At 56.4% G+C, this 27,606-nt stretch overlaps 2 protein-coding genes across 10 annotated transcripts; both read right to left on the minus strand.

The window, feature by feature from the left end:
• Window positions 1–850: 850 nt before the first annotated feature.
• On the minus strand, window positions 851–4,617 carry LOC144242272 (uncharacterized). Its single transcript, XM_077777117.1, has one exon. The coding sequence runs from the start codon at window positions 4,615–4,617 to the stop codon at window positions 877–879; it is 3,741 nt and encodes a 1,246-aa protein (XP_077633243.1). The 3' UTR covers window positions 851–876.
• Window positions 4,618–13,206: 8,589 nt separating this feature from the next.
• MST1R (macrophage stimulating 1 receptor) lies at window positions 13,207–26,148 on the minus strand. Of its 9 annotated transcripts, none has more exons than XM_077777199.1 (20): window positions 24,751–26,148; window positions 21,675–21,863; window positions 21,466–21,594; window positions 21,133–21,303; window positions 20,685–20,845; window positions 20,156–20,321; window positions 19,906–20,042; window positions 19,323–19,484; window positions 19,134–19,227; window positions 18,765–18,974; window positions 18,518–18,664; window positions 18,276–18,438; window positions 18,024–18,125; window positions 17,742–17,948; window positions 17,298–17,378; window positions 16,964–17,145; window positions 16,768–16,877; window positions 16,330–16,495; window positions 15,789–15,925; window positions 13,207–13,785 (listed from the first exon to the last, which is right to left on the minus strand). In XM_077777199.1, the coding sequence occupies exons 1-20, from the start codon at window positions 25,981–25,983 to the stop codon at window positions 13,536–13,538; spliced, it is 4,197 nt and encodes a 1,398-aa protein (XP_077633325.1). In that variant the 5' UTR covers window positions 25,984–26,148; the 3' UTR covers window positions 13,207–13,535. The 9 variants fall into 9 exon arrangements, with proteins under 9 accessions (XP_077633325.1, XP_077633326.1, XP_077633324.1 ...); XM_077777200.1 differs by having other exon boundaries at window positions 18,024–18,107; window positions 18,765–18,977; XM_077777198.1 differs by having other exon boundaries at window positions 18,765–18,977.
• Window positions 26,149–27,606: the final 1,458 nt, after the last annotated feature.

The raw sequence follows: 27,606 nt of genomic DNA on the forward strand, positions 1-27,606 counted from the left end.
GGCTGAGGCGGGGAAGGGAGCCCAAGGCTGACAGTTCTGGCTCCTACCAGAGCTAGACAGTCAGAGAGGCAGGGTAAAGTGTGAGCCTCCCTATCCACAGAGCCCACAAAGCAGGCCAGATCCTCATCACCCAGCTCAGGTTGCACCTCCCACCCAGGATCCAGGACTTGTCTGCCGCCCTGCATGACCCTGACTTCCTGCCCCAGGGCACCAAAGGCCAGAACTCTCAAACCCTCATACTCTGGCCCACAGAAGTATAGAGCTTTAGACAAGGTTTAGATTTTTTTTTTACCAGGCCAGCTACCCCAAGAATCACAGACTTTGACAGGTACCCTCCCTTGGGGGCAACAAATGTTCCAGATCCCCAGCCACCTTTGGAACTGTTAGGCTGTTGTCCATGTTGCTGTCCTTAGCTCCCCGTAGAGGGTCCAAGATGGAGAAGGGCAAGCCATCTTTTCCTCTGGAGCTAGGGGAGGGGGCTGTCCTCCCCCCTTCATGACTCACTCCAGGCTGTGTGGGTTATTACATTATGTTTGAAATTGCCATGGCAACCAGCTGGCAATCAAGGGTAATTGCACTTATCGCCAGGGCAACGGGGCAAAACCCACAGCAGCCATTGTCTATGATTGCCCTTGGGGTGCAGTAAAGGTCAGATTAAACCAGAGCTGATGCCAGCCAAGGGGCTCTGAGGTTCTCTGGAAAGGATAAGATTGCCAGGACCCATGGAGTTCCATTGTGCAGAGGCAGGGTGTGTCTTGGGAGCGCCAGGGTCCCCATCTCTAACTCCATGCCTGGACTTCTGTCCTTCCCCACACCACTCTGTGCCTAAAACATGCCACAGTGCTCAAAGTAAGCAGAACCAGAACTTTTATGTGCTCACAGATGGTACTTGTAGATGGCCCAGGGGCCTTCCTCCTCGTACTCACGGCGACTGAGCCACAAGCTCTGGAAGGAGTCCCGGGATGCCATGATGGAGCCTCCAAGCCAAGCGGCAACAGCACGGTGGGGAGAGCCCAGCACAGTGGCTTGGGGGCCCAGCTCCTGTCTTAGGCGCTCAGGAAAGCCATTCACCAGGGTGGTGCCACCTTCCAGCACCACATTGGCCAGCAGCTGCTCCTGCTGCTTGGCCTCCAGTCGGCTGATGCTTAAGAGGGCTAGTTGTGGGAGGCCAGGCTGGTTGAGGCCTAGCAGATTGGGCTGGAAGAGAGCCTCAGGGCAGGAAAAACGCTCAGAGCCCAGTGTGATGACCTGCTTGTCTGGAAGCACGAAGTCCATTGGGGCCTGAGCCTGGGTGCGGGCCATCTCAGCTTTCGTGTCCATGGCCACATAGCAGCAGGCCTCTTTAATCTGGTTGAGCAACCCTGCCTTGGGTGGCAAGTGGCTGCCTGCCAGCAGTAGCTGGGCCAGGTATTCAGTGAGGTCAGCACCGGCCACATCCAGCCGGTAAGTGTCAAGTGGGGCCAGATTCCCAGTGAGGATAGGTGCCACATAGGAGGTGCCATGGCCACTGCCCAGCACCAGCCCAGTGGTGCGCCCGTAAGCGTAGAGCGCCAGCAGGGCCTGATGCGCCGTCTGCATGGCTGGCACGTGGAAACGCTCAAAGAGTATTTCAGCCACCTTTTCTCGGTTGGTGCGTGGTGAAATGGGCGAGTCAGCCACGAGGACAGCCAGCTCCTCTGGCTGCACGCCCAGCCTGCAGTAAAACAAGTGCTGCCACAGCACCTCCAGTGCATCCCAGTCAGAGACCACTCCTCTATTCAGCACTGAACAGGAGCCCTCTTGGTCCTCAGGCACCACATACCGAGGCTCGTCTTGGGCTGGGTGCTGTAGCAGCTGGACATGTGAGGACACCACACTGAGGACGTGGTCCTCTCCAGCCAGTCCACATTTGGTGAAGCCCGTGCCTGTGTCAATCACCACAGCCGCCATGTCCTGGTAGGGACCCAGTGAGTGGCGGCAGAGCACCGGGGACTGTACCAGCAGAGTATCCATGGTGGGCACCAGTTCATAGCAGGCCCCACGGAGCAGGCCAAGGTGTGCAACCACTGGTGAGTGTGTAATATCCTCAGCCATCAGCTTGAACTGGAGACCCTGGGGGTCAGTGCCCACCATGGCCACGGGCAAGACCTTGCAGCCAGTGCCAGGTGTAGAGAATGTGACCAGGGAAAACTGCTCCTCTTGGGTCCCAGGGGGGCTGCCAGGTTGCCAAGATGAGAGCTGATGTGTGCTGGCGCTTTGAGTGGCTCCAACACTGACCTTCTCTCTATTCACATAGACACAGGTCTCATCAGGGGCCAGGGGCACCTGAGGTGGCCCTACACGGGCCAGCAAGCCCAAAGGCTCTCCTTCCTGGTGCAAGGTGGAGGCCTGGCCAGGCTCCCTGGGGATGGGGGACCCTCCTGAGATGGTGGGCTCTTTGGAAATGGGGGGTTCTTGAGAAAAAGGAGGCTTCCCAGTGAGAGAAAGCTGCCTGGCAAGACGGGTTCCTGTGAGAAGGGGCTGACCAGGAAGGGGTAGCTGATTGGTGGGAGGGGGCTGCTCAGCCAGGAGTGGCTGACCAGAAAGGTGGGTGTGCCTGGTGAGGAGGCACTGGTCAGTGGAGGGAGGCTGAGCAGTTGGAGGGGGCTGTCCAGCCAGGGGACACTGCTCAGCTAGCGAGGGCTGACCACTCAGGGAGGCCTGCCCAGCACCTTCGGCCCTAAGGTTGTCAGAGTGAGCAGTAAGGACTGCTTTCTGGTTGCGGGTGCCTATGTCCACCTGGAGTAGGGATCTGGACATCTCCTGGGTTTTGGCTTGTGGATCAGGCTCTGGGGTCGGCTGTGAGTTCATCCACTGCAGTTTCTTGGGCTGGACCATGGAGGTGTCCTGAATCCTGGATGTATCCAGCATCAAGATGGTGCGACTAGCTTCACTTTTTTCAGCATCAGGTTTGGACAAGCCAGGCTCATGAACATGGCTCAATATCCTCTCACCAAATTGGAGGGGCATCCCCAGTGGAATGGGCCCAGTGACCAGTCTGATGGGTGTCTCAGTACCAGGGGAGCCCCGTGACTCCAAGTTGAGATTGGCCTCCTTGGGAACCAGGGCCACCTCTCGATAGCTTCCCGATGAGAGGCTAGAGGGCACAGGGCTGGACAGCACGGGTGAAGTGGACCAGAATCTGGAGCAATTGTTGTCAGGGGAAAAGATCGGCATGGGTAACGGTCGAGTGGACAACACATTTTCAGGGACATAGGTGGATGGGTGGTTAGGCATGAGGCCCACCAGCACTGCCCGTGAACCCATGGGGTCATGGCACAGCAGCCCCATCCTGGTGTTGCCCGTGGCCATATCAAATACCATCACATGGTCTTCCACAGCATCACGGAGCTGGCAGGTAGGGGCACTGGAAGGGGGAATCTGTATGGCTTCCTTGGGAGACTGGACTGGGGACTGCTTGTGACAGGATACTTGGTAGGCAGACGCTGGCACGTTGGAACAAGTTTTGTTGTGAACATTGAGAGGCTGCTGGTCTGGCTGAGAGCTGCAGATCTCATGGCTACTCCTCTGGGACTTGGGGGTCCCCAGGGGTCCTGAGCCTGGTGTTGGGCTGCCTGGCCTGGAGGTATAGACCAGGGGCTTCTCTGCTGGGTTCTTGGACTGGTTGGGTAACACCTGCATTCTAGCAACCTCAAGCTCTTGGTCTGAGGACTCCTTTGGAGTGGGCGCTGGGGCAGGAGGCTCCTCCGGAAAATGAAAATCCACTTTGTCCTGGCAGGGTGTAACTACTTTGGAAGACTCCAAGACAACTGACCATTGGTCGCCACACTTCCTGAGCAGAAGGTCTTGGGACAGGCCTTTGGTGATGGTAATGGTATCTGTCAACTGGTCAGGGTTGCAGGTACAAGGTTCAGCTGCTGCTGGCATTGGGGTTGTATCCACAGCTGAAGTATTTGCCTGAGATAGAGTTGGAGGAGCTTGGGCTGGACATGGGCACTTGCCCTGGCCCTGACCTTGGGTTGGAGCCAGAGGAGGACCTTGGGCTACAGCTAAGCCATCCTCCCCTGAAAGGAAATAGGGTAGCCACCGGCTCTTCCTGCTGCCCAAGGGGGCTATCTGGTCAGGGCTGCAGGGGCCTTTGCCCCAGCCTACCAGGACTTTAGCTGGAGACTTGCCCTGCCTTGCAACCTGCACCTGAAGCTGGGAGCGGCAGAATCCGTCCTGGGCCATGTCACTGGTATTGTCACTGCGTGTGCACACTGGTAGGGCCAGGGTCCTGTTCTCCACGATGAGATGTGTTTGGGTTCCCACGATGGAGCTTGGAAATGGGCTAGTAGAGGGGAGCCTCAGGGTATCTTGGGAGGCCTGCTCATAGCCACGCTGGGAGCTAACCTCAGCAGGGTCCTGGTGTAGCTGGTGAATGGGATCAGAGGCATGAGCCTGGGAGGCAGGGCCACAGGTCCCATCAGTGATGGCCTCAGTGGACAATGGCAACCCCTGCCTGAAATATACAGTTCCTGAGTTTATCCATGGTCCCTGGGACCCTCTGAGGTCATCCCCCGGCTGCTGGCTGCTGGCCGAGGAGTGGCCTTGGGGGCCTGATGTATCAGGGCCCCCCACCTTCTTGGTGACTTCCATAGTCCTGCTCCATGCCCTAGGTGCCCTGCCCCCACTTCGTTGCCATGGCGACCCCACACATCACAGCCTCCAGTGACCTGGGGGTGGTGACAGTATGGGAAACCAGGGGCCCCACCCCCTTGAGGAATGCAGCCTGCCCAGGGAATCTTGGGAAACAGAAAGGCCCAGGCACCTTGATGAAGTCCACCAACCCTAGGCCAGCCTCCTTTCCCCTTATCAGCCAGGTGACTACTCTACCCAGGCCAGCTGTAGAGTGAAGACAGTGCAGGGCCTAGGAGTGGCAGTGTAAGGCCATCAAAGGTAGGCAGGGGAGACTCTGGATTCCTAGCGTACCTCAGATGCCAGACTTGGTTCTTTCTCCTCACTTCTCATGTGTCAACTTGTGGCTTAAGGCCTGACCCAGGGATGAGTTCCAAGCATGTGATACAAGGCTCTTTGGGGCATCAAAGCCCTTTTACCACTTAGTCCTGGGAGACAGAGAGGGTGAGAGGCCCAGCTCAGGCCCATGCTCCCCTCCCCCATGTTCCCTGGCTCCCACTCCAGGGACAGCAGCTTCTTGGCAGTCTTTCTGCTCCAGATGGTTCTCCTCTGCCTGTGCCTCACAGAGCCCCCTCCCCAGAGCCACATGTCCTTGAAGCCTAGAACCAGTCAGTATCCCACAGAGGTGGCTATGGGAGCCACAGGGGTGGGGCGGGGCCTTTGCTCAGAATCCTCAAGTCAGAATGTTCTAGCTCTTGTCACAATTGTGTCAACTTCACCTTGGTCAGGAGGGGAGCAGGGCACTTGGCATAGGGCTAGGCCACAGTGGACACAAGGCCATCCAAGTGGCAATTACAGATGGGGCACAGTAGGGACACAGGGGGCACAGGGCTGGCTACAGAGTGGAGGTATGGTTGGTGCAGGACTGAGCATGCAGTGGGCACAGCCCTATGTACAGTAAGGACAAGCTAGACAAAGGACTGGACATAGAGTAGGCACATAGGAAATGTAAGCTATTAGACTGGGTGGGCACTTTCACCCTTCATCTCTTCGGTGGTTAAATAAATGTAGGATGGGTTGGGGTGGGACCATCAGCACTAGATATGCCCTGCTGCTACAGAAGACAGGCCTAGGCAGCAGTCTGGGGAACCACGTGTTACCACAGGCCTAGTCTGGAGGTTCTGACCTGGGGCCGCTTTAGTCCTCCTCCCTCCTGCCAGCTGTCAGTTCTGAGCCCCGTCTGGTCCCCAGGGCTGTATCCTCTCAGGCCTCAGTCTTTCTGCCCAGGAAACAGGTTTGTGGAGAATACAGCTGTAGGCTTTCCTCTGAAGCAGCATTTTCACAAAGGTTAAAAATAGTGCTTACAGTTGACTGTGGGGTGTGAAACGATGTGACCAGGGACCAAGGCTAGCACTGTGCCGCATCTGCACCTTCCTGATGCAGCACGGGGCGAAGCCTGACTCAGCCATGTTCAGGCCCCCCAGGCCCCCTCCCCCTTCCCCAGATGCTGCCTTCAGTTAAGAATGGGCACAGATTTCTCTGAACACTACTGTGTCACCACACACTGTGGCCCAAGAAGGTGGCAGAGCTGAAGGGTCTATGGCCTGCGAGTGTATACATGCACACGCATGTGCATGCCGAACACTATCAATGTCATTCATCTCTGGCCCTGAGCAAACATTTTCCCCCCACAACAGAGATGCTGGTAGCAGCCTCTGGTGCACGTGCAAGCCTTGAGCTGGGCTGTACCTGGGAGGGCTGGGGAGGCAGGGAGGGAGGCCCTGAGAGCCATCCCCCTTCTCCTACAGAAGTGAGGCATGATCCTCCTTTCCAGGGCTGGGAGCTTTGTGAACAACTGACCTGAGCATGTTCTCCCAAGGTGTCCTGGGGGAAGGGAGCAGAGCCAGCTGAAAGATGTGGGCCCGTGAAGGAAGGCCCAAAGAAAGCAGTCCTGAGAGAGGAGAAAGCTCTTCCCCTCTGGGAAGCAAAACCCCTTATAGCAACAATAACGGTGACTGATAGTGATTGGGCTCTTCTTCCGAGCCAGGCAGTGCTGAATGCATGGAACCCAGCCTCATGATAACTATCATCCCTATTTTTACAAATGAAGAAATCAAGGCACAGAGAGGAGAAAGAATTCACAGGGGTCTTAGCTAATGAGTAGTAGAGCCAGAATCTGAAGCCAGGCCACCAGGCTCTGGCCCCACACTTTGGAAATCTATGTGCCACCACTAGTTACCATGCCTAGGGCTTGTACGCATGGACCCTCCCTTCTGAGTGCTGCAGTCCCAGGCCCCCGCCTAAGCGGTGTCCCACATGAACCTTCTCCTCCGCCCAATAGCTTAGCAGGTGGCTTAAGCCTGGGAGGACCATTTCCCCTAATGGCGCCTATAATCCAGCGGCCTCCCAGGAGCCCGGCAGTGCTGAAGAGGGGCCAGCTACACACCCTGCCGAACCAGGCTGAGTCCTTTGTACTCAGAATTCTTGGCTGGCCAAAGCCCACTGCATTTCATCCAGGTAAGGGGAGGGGCAGCAGGGCAGCCAGAGAGGCTCCCAGGCTGGACCCGTTCTGCCCAGCCCCCAGGGTTCGGGCAAGGACACTGCCACTGTACCCCTCCCCCTACATGTTTTTAAACAGTCTCTCACCACGAAGAAGGGCATCCAATTCTATTTCTGATTCTGGGAAGTGAGGAGGGCCAACATGTTGCCATGGCAAACTAGAGAGCCCCTCCCTGAGACTAAGCCCATTCCCCAGGCTGAGAGCTCTCTGGGACGCGGGGACCAAGAAAGAACTGGAAGGAGCCGAGTCTGAGGGCAAGGCCATAAGGAGTCTCCTCTGGAGGGCAGGTCCTGACATTGCCTCCTCTCCTACCTCACCTGGCGACCTCTGGGCAGACTTCCGGGGGGAAAGGCCCCAACCCCGGGGGGACAGGGTCAGATTTCAAGAGATGGAGTCAGGGCATTCTGAGAAACCATTCTTTCTTGTGGATCAGGCTAGAACCTTCCCACCTAGGATGTCTTGAGGGTGGTGGGCAGAAAGAGCACCAAGGGGAGGGTTTCAGGACTAACCAGGTCTCCCAGACCTGATTTTCCAATGCAGATGTAGTTTTGGCTTCTTTGTGCTCTCAGGAAACAGCTCTGTCAAATCCTTGGCCCTGAACTCCTCCAGTCTACCTGTCTTCCCCCTCCCTGTGCCCCAGGAAGACTCTGGATATTGCCAAAAAAATCTAGGATCAGAAGGAACCGTACAGCGCTCCTAGTGGAGGTAACCATTTGGTAATGGAGTAAAAAGCAAGGCCTCTTTCCTGAGAGGCTTATGCCCACTGTCCAGGGGCTCATACTCCAGCCCATCTGCCCCAGAGGGTGCAGTTAAGTGGCATTTAGAACTGTGAAGGGAGGGCATTCCACATAGGAGCATAGCCCACGTAAAGGCAGGCTTCCGAAAAGACCTAAAAGGATGTTTTGACCCAACCCTCTCTGGGTACTGATGGGAAACCGAGGCCCCCAAAAAGGAAGGAGGCATTCTTGCTCTCCTGGCTCCACAAACAGCTCCACAGTGCTCTCTCTGTATTTTCCTCTCCTGACCCTCCACTGGGGGGCCATCTAAGTGACCCGTGAGCAATAACTTCCTGCTTTCCTGAAGTCTCTCCTGGCCAGAGTGCAGAGAACAGCCCTAGGGGAACCAATGGTGGGGGGAGGGGTGAAATCTACTCCTAATCTGGGATGTGGAATGCAGATCCAAGAGTGCAAGGAGGAAGTGGCTTTTGAGCTCTAAGGCATAGGGAAATTTAAATAACAGATGTTTAAACAACCTTCCCTGCAAGCCTCAGTGCAGTGACCCCTCTGCTGTGATGTGTTACAGCTTAAAATAGCCCACAATGAACTGCTTGAGCTCCAATTGACTCAAGCTTACGTAACTCTGCGTGAAAGATGGCCAGCCGCACCAGCCTGGAGGGAGGGTAACGGCAGAGACACCCTGACCACCTCAGGGCCAGGGCAGGCTCCTCACCATCCCTGGGAGCAACCCCCCAGCCAGGAGCCAGCATAGGTAGGGGCAGAGGAAGTGCTGCCAGAAGCACGTACAACTTCCTGACTATTGAGAAGAGACTTCCAACCACATCTGCAGAGGGGAGGTGAGATCTGCCCTCCCTCAGGGTCCTTGGGGAACCCAGGCCCAGTGGAGGGTGGGGGCAACTTTAAGAACAGATGGCTGGGTCAGAGCCCACGGGCAAGGAGACATGTGGGAAGGGTGACTGGGGCTGCCTGAAGGATTCCTTTCCCCCTTTGAAGTGGGAGCTCCCCAGCTTGGAGGAACTGTCAGCAGGACCGATGCTTGGCTAGAGCTGGCACTACCACAGAGTCCAGGAGTGAAGCTGACTCCTTTGGGACCTGTAAGTCTCCATAGTCCAGGCTGTATTGGTGGGACGTGTGACATGAGAAAGTGAGCACTGGCTTCCAAGCAGACCGAATCCTGTGCTCCTGGCTACCAGCTGCTTTGAGTCTCCTGCCTTTCCTTTTTTTTTTTTTTTTAAATGTTTTTATTTATTTCTGAGAGAGAGACAGACAGCATGAGCCGGAGGTGGGGTGGGGGGGAGAGGTGTCAGAGAGAGAGGGAGACAGAGAATCTGAAACAGGCTCCAGGCTCTGAGCTAGCTGTCAGCACAGAGCCTGACGCGGGGCTCGAACCCACACACCATGAGATTATGACCTGAGCTGAAGTCAGACGCTTAACCGACTGAGCCACCCAGGTGCCCCTTCCCTTGCCTTTCCGAATATGTTCCCAGATCCCAAGCACCCAGACCAAGACATTCCACAAGTGTGCAGGTGGCTAAACCAACATAAAAGGGAATAGAAAGGAGAGAAGGCAAGGATGCCCCTGGCATTGAGAGCCTCTGGTGTTCTGTCTCCTGAGCAACTTCCCTCAGCTCCCACCACCTGAGTTCAAAATAGGAACCACCACGGGCCTTGCCTCTGAGCTTCCATTGAGCAACAAAGGGACTAGTGAGGGCCAAATATAAGAGCTTCCTGTCATGGCCCTCTGTCCAGGCTGTCAGGGCCATAAGTACCTCTGCTTCCCTGACAAGGTCAGGGCTGCCAGAAAGGGAGAAGCAGAAGTTGCAGAGGAATGAGCACAGTGGTAGGACAGACGCAGGTGCTGGGATCCTCATCCTACAGGAAGAGAGTGTGATGCTGCTGTAGGCAGCACTACCATCCCTGCTAGACCTAGAATGGATATCTTGGAACCGGGGACAGAAGATGTTCAGGGCACTGAGGGGATAGAGAACAAAATGCAGAGGCTATCAGGGAGGCTTAAAAACAGAAAGTTCTGAGATGGACTGATTGAGAGAGGTGGGGGTTCAAGAGAAAGAGTCATTTCTCAGGGGGTCTGAGGCTATCAGTGTGAGGTGGCTGGGATCCAGGTGCCACACCTATGTTCTGAGCTGGGTCAAGTAAACTTTGCCAGCTGCTGGGCACCACCTATCTAGCTTTGGGCCAAGGACTCCCACCAGGGGAGGACCAAGTGTGAGGGCCATCTCCAGGTCACCATCCTTAAACCTGAAGAACCCAGCCCACCCAGGAGGCCACCTCAGCCAGATGTGAATGTCACAGCTGCCCAGGCTCTCCTGGCATCTACACTCATTGGATTAAAAACTCTGGCTGGAGCAAACCCCAAAGGAGTAGCAGGAGAGGAGGAGGCTCAGCAGGCCCCTCTGTGCCAGATGGGGAACGCTGGGGGCTCTTCACGGAGTCGGGGCTGGCGGCGCTCCACCTCTGGGCTAGGATCCTCACATGGGCAGAGCAAAGGCTCTGAGTGAAGAGATGCTCAGTTCCTGGGGACTTCACAGAAGGGAGTTTTCCAACCCAGCATGGAGTAAAAGGTGTTTTTCATAGGGCCTGGTAGTTAAGGCTCAATGCTCAGCTATTGATTCCTGGGACTGCTTCTCCCCAGGCAGAGGCAGTAAGTGTAAGATGCTACCTGGGCCTCTGGAGCCTCAGACACTCCCAGCAGTGCCCACATTCCTCCACCCCACCCTGGCACTGGGGGGTCCTTCTCTCTCCTATAGGTAAAGGGAGTTAATTTGTGAAGTAGGTGGAGCTGTGGCCTCACAGGCTGCTATGAGGGAGTGATTGGTAAGGCCAGTGTCCCAGGAAGATCCCAAAGTTTGGAATGGGACAATATCTGGAGCCCTCAGGCGTGACACTAGAGGGCCTTTGGGCCCCTGAGAAAATTCTCTGAAAGGCAAGAACTGAGGCATAAAGAGGATCTCAGACCAGACTCATGGTCCCCTGTCAAAGCAGGTTGTTCTACCCCATGCGTGCTCTCCAGGTGCCAGACAACAGTGACACCAATGGGCAGTCAGGAGGCTGTGAGTCATCTGCAGCTTCCTCAGCCCCAGCTCCCATCCTAGCCTCCCTCCAGCCTTTACTGGCACCTGTTGCCCCCAGCCCCGCTGGGCTGTGATAGAGGGAGATGAGGCAGGGGAGCTGGTACCTTCTTTCCACAGCAGCTCATGATGGAAAGACTGGACTCCCAAAACCCCAGGAGAAGTCTGTGCTCACCCCATCCCATCCTAGTCACAGGTCTAGGCCCACCATGGCCACCAGCAACCTTCCCCTTGCACCAGCCCCCAACCATGCCTGAGATACTGCTCAGGCCTCTGCAGGGGAAAAGGAGCTCAGACTTCACTGGCTTGGAAGCCACTCAGAAACCTTCTAGTTCCCCCAGCCCATCTGGGTGCCTAGAACTTCTTCTTCCCCCTGGTGCCCCAGTCAGGAATCTGAAACCCTGAAACAGTTCCAGTTTCTGACACTCCAGCTGAACTTGTGACTGTTTGGGTGGCTCTGAGAACAGAGCTCAGAGCTCAGGGGCTGCAGCACTGGGAGGGAGGGGTTGCATCTGTGCCATGACCCAGGAGCCCAAGTACCTGCTTAAGTAGGCCCCTTCCCCGGAGAATCCTGGCCCCAGAGGCCCTTGGCTCAGAAATATGTCCAAAGCCCCACATTCTGGCTGCACAGGAAAGCTGACACCTCTTGAGCTATCCTCCATCTCCCTTCTCTGAGAACCCTCTCCTGCTAAGCTCCCCTCCCAAGCAGAGACCCCCTTCCCCTCCAAGCCCCTCTCTCATGAGCAGATGAGACAGTGGTCCATGAGCTTCAGGGACTCAATGGGGAAGGACCCTTAGTCTAGCAGCCCCTGGCCCCCTCCTTACTCCCCACCCAGGGCAGGGGGCTCTGGGTGACCTTTAAGATTCCCAGCATGAGGTCAGAGCAGGAAGATTGCAGGCTGGAGGGGTGAAGACAGTCCTTTCCAACTAGTATGGGGACTGTGGCTGTCAGGGGTACTCTAGGTAGGACATTCCACTCATCTCTCCTGTAGCCTCAGGGTGACACAACTGATCCCCCCACAACACACACACACACACACACACACACACACACACAGGGACCAGTGGTCTCTGGCTGAGCATGCAAGGCTATAAGACCTCCTCTATGACTGAGTAGGGATCCGCGGGACAGTGGTCAACAGGCAGATAGAGTCCAACTCTCCAGATCATAGACCCCTGATCTTTGGAACCCTGTGCTTGAGAAGAAGATTCCCTTTTAAGCTTTACCCACATGTCTTCAGGGTCCTTAGTCTCTCCATGGCAGGGCCTTCTATGGCCTGAGGTAACAGAGTAGGCCTCAGTAAAGGTAGAGAACCCCCACTCTATTTACCAGGGAGCTCTTGCTCCAAACCCAGAGTTCCATGTGTGATAGGGCAAAGAGTTGGGAACTCACAAGAGCGGAAGCTTGCTCCCCTTAGGGTGAGCTGGGGTCTCCCAACTGGTGGGATGGAGGCTATAGGGGTCCTGGGTAAGAGAGAAGAACCACCATGATGCATGCCCCGGGCCCGGTCACCGGCATCCAAGCTGCCCCCTCAGCATCAAGGGTGTGGGGGAGTAGTAGTACAAGAAGGAAATTGTTCTTGCTCTCCAGTGGAGTCTGCCCCTCTAGTGGCTATTGTGCAGTGGCCTTGATGAGTATAAATAGCCTGGGCAGTCTTGCATCTTGAAGCTGGTGCCTTGAAAGTATGGAGCTGAGGCCTTGCTGCTGGCTCATCTCTCTCAAGGCTGCCAGGGCAATGCTGGCAGGCTTTGAGGCAGGGGAGCTGGTCTCTAGGCCCTGACAGTGTGTGCGCGCGCGTGTGTGTGTGAGGGGTAGCTGCAGGTGGAGCAGGGAGCCCTGAGAGCGTCTGGGGCCTGGAGAAAGGGACAGGCATGGGCAGGGCAGTGGAAGAAGCCATTCTGGCTACTGCAAGCCTGGGAACTCAACCCACCCTCTTGGTTCCATCAAGAAGTCCCCAGGGCCCTGTAATCTGGATCAGTGCTTTGCCCTACCCTTCCTGTTCTCTGGACCCAATCCCTTTCCAGCCTCAGAGTCTTTGCATGTGCTGCTCACTTTGCCCAAAACTCTCTTCTCCCACCTCTGCTTCTGGCACAGTTCCCACCTGACAGGGTAATAGCAGAAATGTCACCTCCTGGAGAGGCTTTTTTCACCTCTTTTCTCTCTCTAAAGCTGACCTCTATTCCCTCAAAGCAGCCTGTCTTTCTTTCATAGCATTGACCACAATTTGTACTTGATGATTCGTTGGTTCATTTACTAGTTCAAGGACCAGTGTCTGTACGGTCACTGTTGAGTCCCCTGTGCCCAGAAGGTCAAGCACACACCGGGTACGCCATAAATACTCCTCACATCAAGGATCATTCTCACTGCTCCCTCTCTAGAGTGAAGGGCCAAGGTGCCTTGCTCCCTCCTGTCACCACTGAAGGTTAAGGGGGCAGGGACAGGGCAGAGGGCAGCTTGGGCTGCCCCTGGCGTGGCATGGCCTAGAGGCAGTTTGGGATTAACTTCCTGGTTGCTAGGCAGGTCCAATCCCTGGGGCCTGCCTAGGGCTGAGGTCACGTGGGCTGTGGTGGCTCTGAGAAAGGCCGACGTGTGATCCTGTGCACAGGTGGGGTCTGCGACTGTTCTGGGGGCATGGTCGCCTCATCCAAGGCACCAGGGCCCAGGTTCACGTAGGCTGCAGGTAGCTGCACGTAGTGGTCCCCAAGCAGCCTGGCCGCCACGTGCTCCACTTCATCCACCAGCACTGAGAAGGTGGGTCTCCCTGCAGGGTCTGCAACCCAGCAGTGCTGCATCACTGCATAGCTGTGGGGAGAGGGGGATGTCAGAGGCAGGGCACATCCCCACCTAGAGATTCTGGGCTGCCCACCTGCTCTTAATCCCCTGGCAGGCAGCACAGGGATGAGGACAGGTGACAGGGCCTAGTGCAGAGCATTGCCCAGTCAGGGACAGCTCTTCTCAGGGACAGCTCTTCTCAGCATTGTGATCACTGTTCCAGTCCTGCCTCCCCACCCTGGCAGAGGTTGGATTGCCCCAGGGGTTAAGAGCTTGGACTCCTGAGACCAGTGACCTGAGCAATGTGATCTTGGGCAAGATCCTTAGCCTCTCTGTGTCTCTGGATCCTCCTCTGATCACAGAGCTGTGGTGGCATAGGGTGGGAGGATGCCTGTGAAGTGCTTACTTAGCTTAGGGCGCAGCTCATAGGCTATCACGGTTATCCTCTAATATCTTCTAGGAAGGAAGCCCATGTCCAATGAAATGGGGATTAGAAGTTCTGAGACACGGCCATATGGGATTCCCAGCCATTGTTTTTCTGAGTTTACCTGGTGGGCCCCAATACAAACCTCTTCATCTTGGACATGCTGCCTCTGACTTAAATGTGCCCTACACACAATAATCTCATAATTCTCAAGAATCTGAGAGTGGTACTGGTATCATCCCAACTTTACAGTTGAGGAAATTGAGGCCTCAAACTGAGAAGGGACTTGGTCTGGTCTGCTGTGGTGGTCTACCCAAATCCCCCTTCATTCTTCTAGTGGCTGTTGCTGACTCTTGGCTAAAAGCCCTCCCTAGGAATTGCCCCAGGCAGAAAGTTGCTGCCTCCCCTAAACCCACACTGTGACCAGTGACTTATTAATGTCCACTACAAGGACCTGGCCCCTTGATCTAAATTTGGTAAAACTCTGGGGCGCCTGAGTGGCTCAGGGGGTTAAGTGTCTGACTTCAGCTCAGGTCACGATCTCCTAATTTGTGGGTTCCAACCCTGCATTGGGCTCTGTGCTGATAGCTCAGAGCCTGGAATCTGCTTCAGATTCTGTGTCTCCTTCTCTCTCTGTGCCTCCCCTGTTCACACTCTGTCTCTATCACTTTCTCTCTCAAAAAAAAAAAAAAAAAATTAAAAAATAGAAAAAAAAATATACATATATTTCTTAAAACTCTGAAGAGTCACTCCAGATCAAGCAGCCCCTGTGGGATGGGCTATAGCATCTGTGGCATCTGCATGGCAGCTGAACTTCTCCCCCTGCCGAGTCCTGCCTCTCTGGCCCCCAATCTACCAATAAACCCCCCATATATATATAGGTCAGACTCTGTTTCAGGGAACCTGACCCAGGGTCAGACGTGTAGTAAAGATGATTTCTTTTATTTCAAACCAGAGGCATTAGTGAAATGAATAATAAAGATCAAACCCAAGGCAGGTAGGGGCTGGGAAGAAGGGTTACTCGTACCCTTCTAGAGCACAGCCTGAGACAGGAGTCATCAACTACCTTTACCTGTGACCTGGTTCTTCCTGTTTTAACCACAAAGATCTGGGCACAGATGAGGCACACATACTGCTTCTGAAGCTAAATCCCGGCACAGGCCCACTGGGCAGGCACCGTGACTGTGTCATAGTTGTCACCATGCCTTGGGAACAGGGAATCTGAAACTATATCCAGTAGGGAGATGTTGGGGGTGGGGGCTAGTGTGGGAGCTAATGGAACCTCTCTTTGAAGTTAAGTGAATGGAAAAGATGGAAAACAGGCCCCCCTTAGCGGGGGTGGGGTGAGAGAGTGCTGAGAAATCAAATCACTGGCCTCAACCCAGACTCTGAGTGGGGAGTACTGTTACCATGGCAACCATGATCTCCTCCCAGCATTTAGCCCCAAATGGCTGTGGAACCAGACCACAGATGAGGAAACTGAGGCCCAGAGAGGGTCCCTTTCCAGGTCAACCAGGGGATCAGTCAGAAAACCAGGCAAGAGCTCTGTCTCCTATCTTCCTTATACCTAAGGCCCAGCTCCCTCCCACTACCACCTCCACATACTCACAGAGAATCAGGACAATACTCAGGCTGGGGCAGGCGTCGACCCTGGGCCAAATAGTGAGTGAGGTCAAAAGGGTCAATGTGGGGGTATGGTGGGGCGCCCCGTGTCAGCAGCTCCCATAGCAGCACACCAAATGACCACTGTAGGAAGGAGAAAGGAAATTCAATTCTTACCCCAAATTTGCAGGCAGGTGGAATCCTCAGGTCCTCTATCTCTGAGTCCTCCAGCTGGAAATCAATCAGAGCCCACTCCTCAGTATCTCACAAGCATCCTCCCTCAGTCTCCTCTCTCCACCAGACCTTGCTGAGAGTTGGGCCTATAGGCCCTGTATTGTCTGCAAGGAGCTGATTAGTTCACAGTCCCCTCTTGTTATGAAGAGGGCTCTATCTTAGACATGCTCAAGAGGCGGGCAAATGGGCTGTGGGAGCTGCGCAGCTTAGGAATTCCCTGGGCTCACATCATCATCTGGAGCTGAAAGGGCAAGGCCAAGTGCTCGTCCCAGGACACTGGGGCCATGGGGACTCTGGGGCAGGTGGGGCCTCACCACATCAGACTTGGTGGTGAATCTGTAGGTCTGTAGGCTCTCCAGTGCCATCCATTTGACAGGGAGGCGGGCATGGCGGTGCTGTCGAACACTGTAGTACTCCTTGTCCAGGACACCGCGGGCCAGGCCAAAGTCAGCCACCTTGACTGTGAATGACCCATCCAGCCTGAGAGGAGTGGGGGATCACACTGAGGACTGGCCCCCACCAGACCCCAAACCCATTTACTCCAGGCCTTCACAGGGTTTCAGAGCCACTGCGTCCAATCTAAGCCTGCACTGGGCAAACAGGGAAACTGAGGCCCAGAGAGGGGAGGACTCTGCACAACAAGGCTGCACAACAGGGGCTAGAGCATGGGCCCTTCCCCGAGGTGCCTTTAGACAGCTGCACACCCTGGTGCCCTGCCCCCTTGCTTCACCCCAAATGCTCTGGCCCCTCACATGCAGTTCCGAGCAGCCAGGTCCCTGTGCACAAACTTCTGCTCTGCCAGGTACTCCATGCCGCGGGCTACCTGAAGTCCGAAGTTGATGAGGTCCTTCACCGTGGGGTTCTAGGGGCGCAGGTGGGTCAGTAGGCAAGGGCATAGCAACTCATCCCCAGCTGCTGCCCAGGTCTCCTGACCCCCTGAGCACTGACCCGCTGGGGTGAGCGGATGAACTGGAGCAGGTCTCCATGGTGCATATAGGGTAGCAGCACTTGGGGCAGCCCTTCAGGGGGCAGCACAATACCGATGAGAGCCAGTACGTTTGGGTGGTGCAGACCACGCATGAGCAGCCCCTCGCGCAGGAAAGCCTCTACCTCCTGCACCTCTGTAATGCCTGTGGAGTGGCTTGAGTCAGGCTCAGGGCAGGGAGACCCTTTGCTAGGGTCAGATGGGGAAATGGAGAAGAAAGTTCTCCTGTTCAGGGCTACTCAGCAAGGTGGTAGCACTGCAGGGATGGGGACCCTCCTAAGCCTCTTCCTCACTTACGACTCAGTGACTTTATGGCACAGTGGATTCGATTCTGGTCCTTGTCTATGTATTCTCCGTGGTAGACAACTCCAAAGTGGCCTGGTGAGGGGGGGGATGGCGAGAGGGCCCCAATGTCCAGGGTGCACACCACACCCTTTCATCGGCATCCAAACCTCAGAGCACCAACTGGCCAATCTGACATTAAAAACAAATAGCAGCTACATAATGACAGAGCTTGCACCCCTCCCATGCCCACTTGATCTGCACCAGAATCCACTGAAGACAGATCTAATTCCTACTTCACAGATGAGTAAATGGAGGCTCAGAGAGGTTATGTGGTATGCCCAAGGCCACAAACGTTGGTGAAAAGGCCAGATCAGAGTCCTGCCCAAATACTTTTTGAGTCCATATCATCTCAGGACTCCATCTCTGCCCCAACCCCACCTGGCTTGGCCCCCACACCTTTGCCAATGATTCGGTCACTGTGGGTGACCACCCGCTCATGTGAGATCAGCACATCCTTGACCTCGGAGAGGAGCACAGAGTCCAAGTCCCCAAGCTGGATGGACTCTGTCTGCAGCAGTGGGATGCAGGACCTATCCCCACTGTCTGAGACGGATGCTTTGTGGCCCTCTGTGCAGGAGTCTGGACCATCAGCGGCAGGGGCTGCTGTGGAGGAGAGGGAGTGAGGGGCTTGTAGAGCAGAGGGTGCGGCCCCAACTTTCAGCGCCTCCCCCTTCTCACCAAGGCCATTTCTGTAGTCAGAGCCTGAGCGGAGCACAGGCAAGGGGATGGCTCCAGTGGTCTGGTCCAAGGATACCAGGTCATCTAGGTTTGGAGAAAGGACTGTGGAAAGACAGCCCCTGGTGGCCAGTCCATCCAAACTCAGTACCCAGGAGGTGTGGGTGGACCTCCAAGGCCTGAGCAGAAAGAGAACTTGGAGATACCATGTTTGGGAGGGTATAGGCTGAGTCAAGAGGGGAATGAAGAGCTCACCCAGTTGTTTCCTCCGCCAGTAGTTGAAGATCAGCGCAGTGGCCAGTGCAGCCACAAGCAGGAGCAGGGCCAGCAGGACACCGAGGAGTAGCCTCTGTGGGACCCCCTCTGGGGCTGGCCGTACCACCCTGCCCAGGATGTGACATCCATCATCCACACAGACCTGGGGGCAGGTGGCAGCTCAGGCCCAGCCTGCAAGCCCTGGGCCGTGTCTCATGTGGAGGGCCAGCTGAGCTGCCTACCTGCAGTGGGGCGCCGTCCTTGTCAAGTTGCAGGGAGGAGGGCAGAGGGCAGATGACCACATCCCCCCGGAGCTCATGCTGGCAGCTCTTACCACCCACGGTCACGTTCACATCCACACAATCAGCCACAGCGCCCAGCCCAATATACTGCAGAGAGTCATGAGGACTGGCCAGTGCCCCCATCTCCTCTGGGCAAGGCTTCAGCCCTAACCCTTCACCGTCCCTGCCCTCGACCCCTCATACTTACCTCAAATTTAATGGAATGCTCCTCAGGCTTCAGTGGGGCCAAGCCAGTGGTAGGTGGATGGGGTGGGGGCAGGAAACGAAAGCTGGGCAGTGTGAAGCCAGCAGCTCCATCCCCCCAGGCACTCAGGTTCCCTGTTACCCACCCCTGGGGGCTTCGGACCACATATTCAGGCAGGTGGCACCAACGCTGCTCCGAGAGGTGCCCTGTACACTGCTGGGGCCCATGCAAGAGTGGTTAGCCAGGCATCCCACCTGTGGGCCACCCCAGTCTCCTCAGCCCAACATCGGGTAGAGCTGGAACTCAGGAGACTGGTCCAAACTTCCTCCCTCCTGGCTAGTGTCCACTTGGCAGCTGCCAGTGACCACTCACCCTGTTTTCCACTGCCATAAGCCCATCATGGAATGATAGCACTAGGTGCCACGCTGAAGTCAGATGCTGGCCATAGATGATGACACGAGAGCCACTGTGGAGGAAAGGAATGTGGTGGGCTTGGGGTGCTCTCTGAGGCTGGCTCCCTCATTCCTAAGAGACCAGATAGGGCAAGGGGGTGGCACTTACCTGTAGCCACAGTTGGGGCTGATGCCCAGCACAATGGGGTCTTCCAGGTAGTGGAAGGTCCAGGAGCCAGGCACCACAGCACCCCCCACCTGCAGGTGAATGGGAACGCGGGCCGTAGCAGCCCCAGGGGGCGTAGTACATAAGAGCTGCCCCTCGCTGACCCTGCAGAATGGGGTGGGAGGGGGAAATGGTCTCAGGTTCACTCTCCACATGATGGCCAGCCCCACCTCCTCCAAGGGTCTGCCAATCCCTCTCAGTTCTTCTGTTGGTCATCTCCCCAACCTGCCCATTATCAATGGGTCTGTTTGAAGATAGGGTCATTAAAACTTCCAAGAAAGAGGCAGGGTGGGAATAGGTTCCCCACAGCCTTGGCGAGAGCCAAACTCTGGGATGGGCTCTCTTACCATCCCCAAATCACCTGTGGGCTGGAGGGGGCAACAGACCCTTCTTCCTAGACCTGCTCCCTACACTGACCATTTGAGCTCTTCTCTTTCTGCCCTGGTAGGATCCAAGTCCCACCTGGTAAGGGCTCCCTGAGTGGGGGGCCCTGTAGCCTCCCCTCCCCTTGCATGTTGGCACTTACTGTTCCAGCGGGCACTCAGTCCCATTGATCAGCACAGCCTGGCTGGTGCCTAAAGACAGGCCCTGGCCTTCAAAGGTGAGACGGGTGCCCCCTGCCCGTGGGCCATAGAGGGGTTCTACTGCTGTCAGCACTGGCTCCTAAGAGGATATAGAGGTGGCTTAGCTTGGCATGTAAGGCCTTCCACTCCAAGCCCTTCCTTGCCCATATTGCTTGGCTGGCCAAGGGTACGGACAAGGCAAGGTGGCCTCACCATGAAAGAGAAGCCTTGCAGCATGGAGGTGCCATCCACCCGGAAGTGTCTGCCTGGTGGCATGTTGGTCACAGTGAGGCTGACGTTGGCAGGCCCGGCTGGCTGTATGCCCAAGGGCTCCAGCTCACACTCAAGCTCCTCTACAAAGTCTTTCCGGGGCACTGGGCTAGGGTACCAGGGGAACCCAAGGTCAGCCAGGGGTCACACGGCCTGGCTGCCTGCCTCCCACGTACCACAGGTCTCCTCTGAGTCTGAGGATGGTATCTCTTCACCAGTGTCTTCCTCCAGGGTAAGCAGGATCTGGTGAGGCAGGGACTAATCTTGCCTAGTCCCAAGACTCAACAGACAGGTAGGACATACGCAGGCTCAAGCAGGGACAGAGATGTCTCCTCAGACACCAGGCAACCAGAGCCACTGCAGCTTGCCTGATACCTCCTTGCCCCCATTTAAGCACAAGACAGTGTCTCACAGGGAAGGGGACGCTTGGTCACCCCTGTCAGGGATAGGAAGGGCAGAGACCAGCTTGTACCTGATGTTTGGGCTGTCCTTGGGCAGCAGTCGGCAGGGACTCTGGCCCACAGTGACCTGATGGGTGCCCTCAGGCACCAGATCATCAGGGTGCAGGTAGAAGTTGGAGCCACACAGGGTCAGCCTTGTGCTGCCCCTTAGGGGTCCACTCTGGGGGTAGAACTGAAGAGGGGGAGAGAGCCTGAGTCCCTGTGTGGGTCCGGGCTCTCAGCTATCTGCTTTTCCCAGAGTTTTCCGCCATGCCCCTTGCCTGCCCTCCCTCCAATCTCCCAGGTCACTTGTAGTCCTCACTCAGGCACTTTTCTGCCTCCAAGTCTTTGCATGTGCCATCCCCCCCTTGTTGATACTGAGGACATTCCAGGCCTGAGAATCATGGTCAAGACATGCTGACCCCCACCCCAGGCCCAGCTTGTCCCACCCTTACCTGTGCCCCGCCAAGCAAGCCATACCTTGGTAAGCTCAGGTGGACAGTGATCTTGTTGCCAGGAGCCAGGACACTCCTTCTGCTGGCCACACATGCCCCCACACCAGCCACAGCCCATGAAACGCTGTGCCCGCAGACAACTCCCACAGGTGAGGAAGTGGCGGCAGCCAGGGCCCTGGATAGGTACCTGGAAGACCTTGGAATGGCAGACAGGTGGTTCAGGGTGGCTGGAGGGAAAACTAGGCCCCAGAGACTGCCTGGTCCCATTGTAGGTCAGGGTGGTAAGACCTGTATATCAATGCCTCCCTGGATTGGATGGGGAGGCTTTGTTTCCACAGTTACCCCAGTCCCACCTTACCTGCTCCCCAGAGGCAAAGAACAGGTGGTCTCCAAGGCGACGGACATCTCGTTGTATGGGCTGTCCATTGCTGCCCAGTGAGAAGTTGGACACATATAGCAAGTAGTTGAGAGATCTGGCTAGCTCCACCTGGGATAGGTTAGCTGTGAGCAAAATTGAAACAGGGAAGGGGACCCAGGAACAAGGAGCTGTGGAGATGGGGGTCCTACCTGCAGGAGTCGCCCATCAGCTGTGCCCATGTGGGCCACTGTGACATTGGCAAGGCGTGTCACATGCAGTGCAGTGACCTGCACTGGTCCTAATAGCCCATTGAAGAGGTCCACACGTGATAGGCTGCCGCTGACCAGCAGAGGGAAGTGATGGCAGCTGGTGTTGGGGTTGGGGGCCTCCAGGCCAGGCTGAGGAGTGTCAGATAAGGAGTCAGGGCTCATCCCCACACACTCATCCCCTGAGATCTCTGTCAGTGACCACCGCAGCCCAAACCCCCATCTGTTACCTGGCGTGGCTAGATAAGGCCCCAAGTCTGTCATTTACCCACCTCCTCCCACCTGTGGGGCTCTTAGAGGTAGTAAGGCCAGGAAGGGAAGCCCAGGCTAGAAAGCCAACTTCCCCTATGTCTTGCCCTGACCTGCCATGTCTATTCTGATAATGACTTAGAGTCTCACAGACCCAACCTCATTCTCTCTTACAACCGCTGTGTAAAGTGGGTGCTCTCAACACCCTTATTTTGCAGATAAGGAAATGAGCTCAGAAAGCATTTGGTCTAATAGAAAGCATAAGCATAAGGCCTAATAGGCCTTCAGGAGAGGAGCCAGGTAAGAAGTCAGTCTTGACCAGCGTCCTCTTCCGCCCTCTGCTGGTTATTCCCTGCACTTCAGCAAACCCTGTCCCCTTTTTGGGCTTCAGTTTCTCTCCAGCCTAAAGTGGCTAAACTCTGAACTTAATTGGCCAGCATGGAGCTGGTAACATGGTCCTTCTCCCTGAGACTCCAAAGATCTTCCTACACCTCAAGCTGCTACCTGTATCTCCTTCAGGGTACAAAAGGGAAAAACCAAGGCCTGAAGGCTAGGCCCCAGGGATTGGGAAACACCTGTCACCTGCTCTTAACAGGAGGGTGTTTTGGGGGTCTGCACTCAAGGTCCCAAGGCAGGATTGTGGAAGCTTCTGGGAAATCAGATCAGGGTATGAACGCAAGGTATTGGAGCTGGGTGCAAAGCACAGGCAGGGCTCAGTAGCCCTAGCGGCTTGCGACATTCCCTTGCCAGCCCTGAAGCTCCCATCAAACCAAGTATGCTTAACTTAGTCCTCAGACCTCAGTGCTGATCAGGAGCCCTGAGGGTGCAGAGCACAGAAACTCCACACGATTGAGGTCTGTAGCCTGGCTGGGTGGGAACTGGGACTCTGTCCTCACTTGAGGTGGGAAAGGGGCCTGGCCTTAGCCGGAAGCCAGCTAGGTGTTTTTAGCATGACTCAGGGACAGGTGGGGCTGAGCGTTGGCAAAGAGGCCCTACCCCAGTCAGGACCACACCCCTGTCTGCTTGCCCCTGGGTTCCAGGGCCTTATCTCTGGGTTTTCAGGTTTGTCTATGAGCCTGTGGCTCCTGAGAACATGACTTCAGTGTCCAGTGCCCCACAGAGGAGGGTGACTGCTCCAGAGTCAAATCCCACCTGAACCCGTGGAAGGCAGGTGCCAGCTCAGAGCCCCACGGGCTTCCTTAGGCCAGCCACAAACAGCACACAGTGGGTGTTGCCCTGGAGGCTACAGGCCCAGTCACTGGACAAACACTGTACAGGCTGGTTCACAACACCTCCCTGGCCAGCTTGTGGGCCGTCTTGAGATCAGTCTTCCTCAAATCTAGCACTGCCAACTCATGCTGAATGTCTTCTGACCCGCTGACCACTAGCCAAGTCTGTGAGAGGTTCAGATTCCCCAGAAGGAAAGAGAGGAGGGCAGACAGGGCTGTCCAGGCCCAGATGAGGGCTCCCCACGCATATGGCCTCCTCAACCCAGATGGACCCAGCTGAGGGAGGGAGGCTGTAGATGCCCTACTCCTCACTGTTTGTACATTCTCCTTCCACCTCTGAGGCATTAATGAGAGCTAGAAAGGAGTCAGTGGGGAACATCACAGAAGTATCAGGGTCACAGTGCAGCCAAGGACACAGAGCAGTGACTGTGAGTCAGCTCACTGAAAGACCATTCATCCAACGTTGTTCACCCATTGCCTTGGTTTAATCTCTTACAAGCTAGGGTAGGACTATTTCAATGGCTCGAAAGGGTTGGTTTTGGTTTTGTCCTTAGCATTTTAAGGAATGTCCTGTTTAACTCTGCTCCAGATCCCTGACACCATGGCTGGAGAGAACCTGGGTACGGCCTGCTGGAAAGAGCCCCCAATTTAGCAATGGCTGGGAGACCTCCTGCTTGGGGTGAGATGGGGAGCTGGAGCAGGACCCCAACCATAGTGGAAGAAAGTCTGGGACTCTTTCATGGTGAACCAATCCCAACCAGCCCCTCCTAAGCCTTTACTCATCCCCAGATGTTTACAGTTGCTTGCACAAGACTGGGTGAGCTTCCTGGAATCTACTAGAGCCAAGTCGCCTTACCATCACGTCCTCAGTTCTTCCCCAGTCACCCCACAGAAAACAATAGGGAAGAGTTTGCCTGTGAAGCCCAAGCCATGCAGGCTCTCTGACAAGCTCCCAAACTTCCAAGGCCCAGGAGGCTCCCTGGAATGGGGGTGGAGTGGGGGCATCCTCTAACAGCTCCTGCTCCACCCTCTGTGGAAAGCAGAACAAAACAAGTGCTTCCAAAGGAAAAGAGAAACTGTGCTGGTGAGCAGCTGTATCTGGGTGACTCTGTTAGCATCTGCTTGTGCAGGAGGCTGTTTCTCTGTGTATATCCCTGAGGGTACGTGTGGTGGGCAGATAAGGGGATCTCATCATTCTACCAGGAGTTTGGCAGTGTCTCTGCCAGAGACAGTTGTGATGCACTCTGGTTCTCACACAATCTGGGAAACTACCTAAAAAAATCAGAGGCCATGGTACCTAAGAGAGAGAGTGAAAAGAGCAAAATGGAGGAGAAAACAGAGGCTAGTCTGGCTAGTAGGTGAGCCCCCAGTTTGGCCTATGCTTGGCTGATTCTCTCACACCCTCCACTCCCCCACCCTGCCCCCCAGCACTACGGAACTGGGTGGAAGAGAAAACTTCTTCTCCCCTGTCCTTCCATCCCAGACCCTCTTACTGGATTCTACCACCTGCTCACAGGTGAGGGCCCCTTCTTTCTGCTCACCGGGTTGGGGCAAAAACTAGGCGACTGGAAGAAGTCGAGGCCTCGCCGGATGCCAGGGGGTACAGGAGGCTCACAACAGCGTTCCACACCCTGCTGGATGAGAGTGTCCACTAGGTCGATGGGAAAGGCACAGACGACAGAGCTGGGATTCACACCGGGGCTGCTGTCTCTGCTAGTCCCGAAGACGCCAAATAGCACTTCTTGGCCCTCAGCGATGCTCAGCTCAGCAGCCAGCTTGCTGCCCACTGGAGCGGTGTGGGCCGCCCTCAGCACCGGGTAGGGCTGCCCTCCCTCGGGGGCCCCGCGCCGCCGGCGTTTGGGCGCGAATCGGCAGTCGAGGACCAGCTCGCGGTAGTCGCCCAGCTCGGGCTCAACAGCGCTGAGCCGTGCCAGGCGTGTGTGCAAGGCTCCCGGGGCGGCTGTCACGCGGGCCCTCTGCACCATCAGGAAATAGACGAAGGCTCCGGCGTGGAAACTGTACACGTACTCAATAGGATAGGAAGCGAGGTGCTCAGGCAGCACGGACAGTGCCGCAAACCCGGGTGCAAATCCTGAGGCATCGGCCTTGAGGCGCCGGATGGACACTGAGCGGGGGCTGAAGCTCGAGGCCATCGTCGGGTCCAGTGAAGATGCCACGTAGAAGTAGGAGGCATGGCCCAGCTCAACCACGGTCACGAGGGTGCCCAGAGGACTGGCCACACAGTCAGGGCAGTCCTCGGGCTGGTTGTGGTTGGCAGAGAAGAGGCAGGCTGGTGGTGCCAGGTGCAGGGCTGTCCCTTGGGGCTCTAGCTCGTGCAGGAAGCAGCGGCCATGCAGGCTGGAGCCGCAGCTGACTAGTGCGGGCAGCACCGGCTCCAGCACCAGCACCCGTGCATCTGTGTCTCCCTGTGGGCCGTGGGGGCCCGGACCACAGGCCGCACACGTCTGGCAGCCAGGGTCCCCAACAGGGCCTGTGGCCAGGCTCTCTACTGGCTGCAGGCCAGGCCCAAGCACATGCAGGCGATTGCGTGTAGCCACGAACACGGCACTCCCGTCGCTGCCGCCCTCGTAGGTCGCTATGGCCTGTACCGGACCTCCGGCCGAGAAGCTGGGCACCTTGTACTCCACGTCAAAATTGCGTAAGGCAGCGTAGGGGGTGCGCGGGCACTGCCAGGACCCTCCGGCCAGCAGCGGCAGCAGCAGGAGCAGGAGCAGTAACAATGAAGGCTGCGACGGCGGCGAGAGAAGCTCCATCGAGGCCCAGCTGGGGCCCCACAGGGATTTCCGGAGGGAGGCCGGGGCCTGGTTGGGAGCAGACTCAGGTCCCAACTGGGACCTGAGTCCACAGCCGGTCCTGAGAGCCCTCGGGCAGCTGACCCACACCCAGCGTGGCGCCCAGCGCCCTCCCCTGCCCTCGGGTCTGAGCACCTGGCACCAGGAGAACACACACACCGCCAGTGAACGGAGAGGCCCCCTCACCTGCAGCCCGAGCTGCTACTCCAAGCAGGAGCTCAGAGCAAAGTCGGCCGGAGGGCGCCGGCTGGGGCTGGCGGGGCCAGAGCGTGTGGGCGGGGCTGTGGGCGGGGCCTGCTAAAGGCGAGGCCTAGCCAGCTCCTCCGCGGGACTCTCCAGGCCCTCGCAAGCCTGTCACCTACACCTTCTCTTGGGGGCGTTTATTTCAGTGGTGAGCCTGTGTGGAGTGGCCCAGAGAGAGGTAGGCAGGTCTGAGTCGTCCCTTCCTGCCGCTCACGACCGACTGGGCTGAAGTGAGGAGGGGTCAGAAGCCACCCCAGCACCAGTGTGGGTTTGAGGACCACCTGGCTTATTTCTTCCCTTGGCACCAGTATACAGCCAACACACTCAGACGCTGGTTCCAGAACAGGGCCTGGAGGCCCCTGAGAGACCAAGAATCTGTGGAGGAGCTGAAGGGTACCCTCTGAGGTCAAGGGTCATCCTTTTATGGGCCTGCCCTGGAATGTCAGTGACTAGATGGTGTCAGAGGAAGGCGCATTGCCCCCTGCCTGCCCAAGATGGTAGAGGTTATGAGTTAGGGCCAGCCTGTTGGCTGGACATTAGAGACAAAGGAGAGGCTGCTTATATGGAGGCCCAAACCTAGCTGTGGTCCCTCCACCACTGCCTCAATAGGCAGAAGCTGCAGGATGGGGCTAACAAAACACACAGTGCTGGCCTTCTCTGCTGGCTGTGCTGCTGTGCCCGCCTGATATGGGGGAAACATGGGCTTTGACAGGGCACCTCTAACCCGCTCTGTAAGCTATGCTGGGCCTCAGTCTCTCCGTCTCCGAATTGAGGATGTAGTTCCAACTAGGTGGCTGCCCAGAGTTCTTTCTGCAGTCTGAAGCATCTGGGATTAGGGGGAGGAGAGGCAAGTTTGCCTCTTGCATGTGGACTTCAGCAGCTGCTCCTTGATAACTGGTTCTCCCTAACACTGAAAGGGGGCGCTGGGGGAACTTGTCAGCCTGACAGCCCCCTTAGTCAGGTGGGTCTTGACCCTGGTGGGAGGACAACCTTCATAGGGTGGCCCGAGGTTGAGGTCTGAGGGATCTGTGAACTGTGGGGCCCGGGGCTTTGGAGGGTAAGAGGGGTGGGGGAGAGAGGAGCTTTCAGCTCAGCAGACTCATTCAGCCTGACTTTTGGAGCTGTATCCCCTCTACTCCCCCATCCAGACAATACTACTCGTTTCTCCTTCCAGGAGCACCTTTTCCCTTTCCTTCTCTTGCAGCTTAGATGGCACAACCTACAGGAAGCCCTCCTGATCCAGTCAATGCCCAGTCCATTTTGTGGGTCCCACAAATCATGTGCTATATCACCCCAGCACAGTTGACTCTGAATACCTGACTTCCCACTTTCCCCATTCCT

This window comes from Crocuta crocuta, unplaced genomic scaffold (genome assembly GCF_008692635.1).
Source record: "Crocuta crocuta isolate KB4526 unplaced genomic scaffold, BGI_CrCroc_1.0 scaffold77, whole genome shotgun sequence".
NCBI lineage: Eukaryota > Metazoa > Chordata > Mammalia > Carnivora > Hyaenidae > Crocuta > Crocuta crocuta.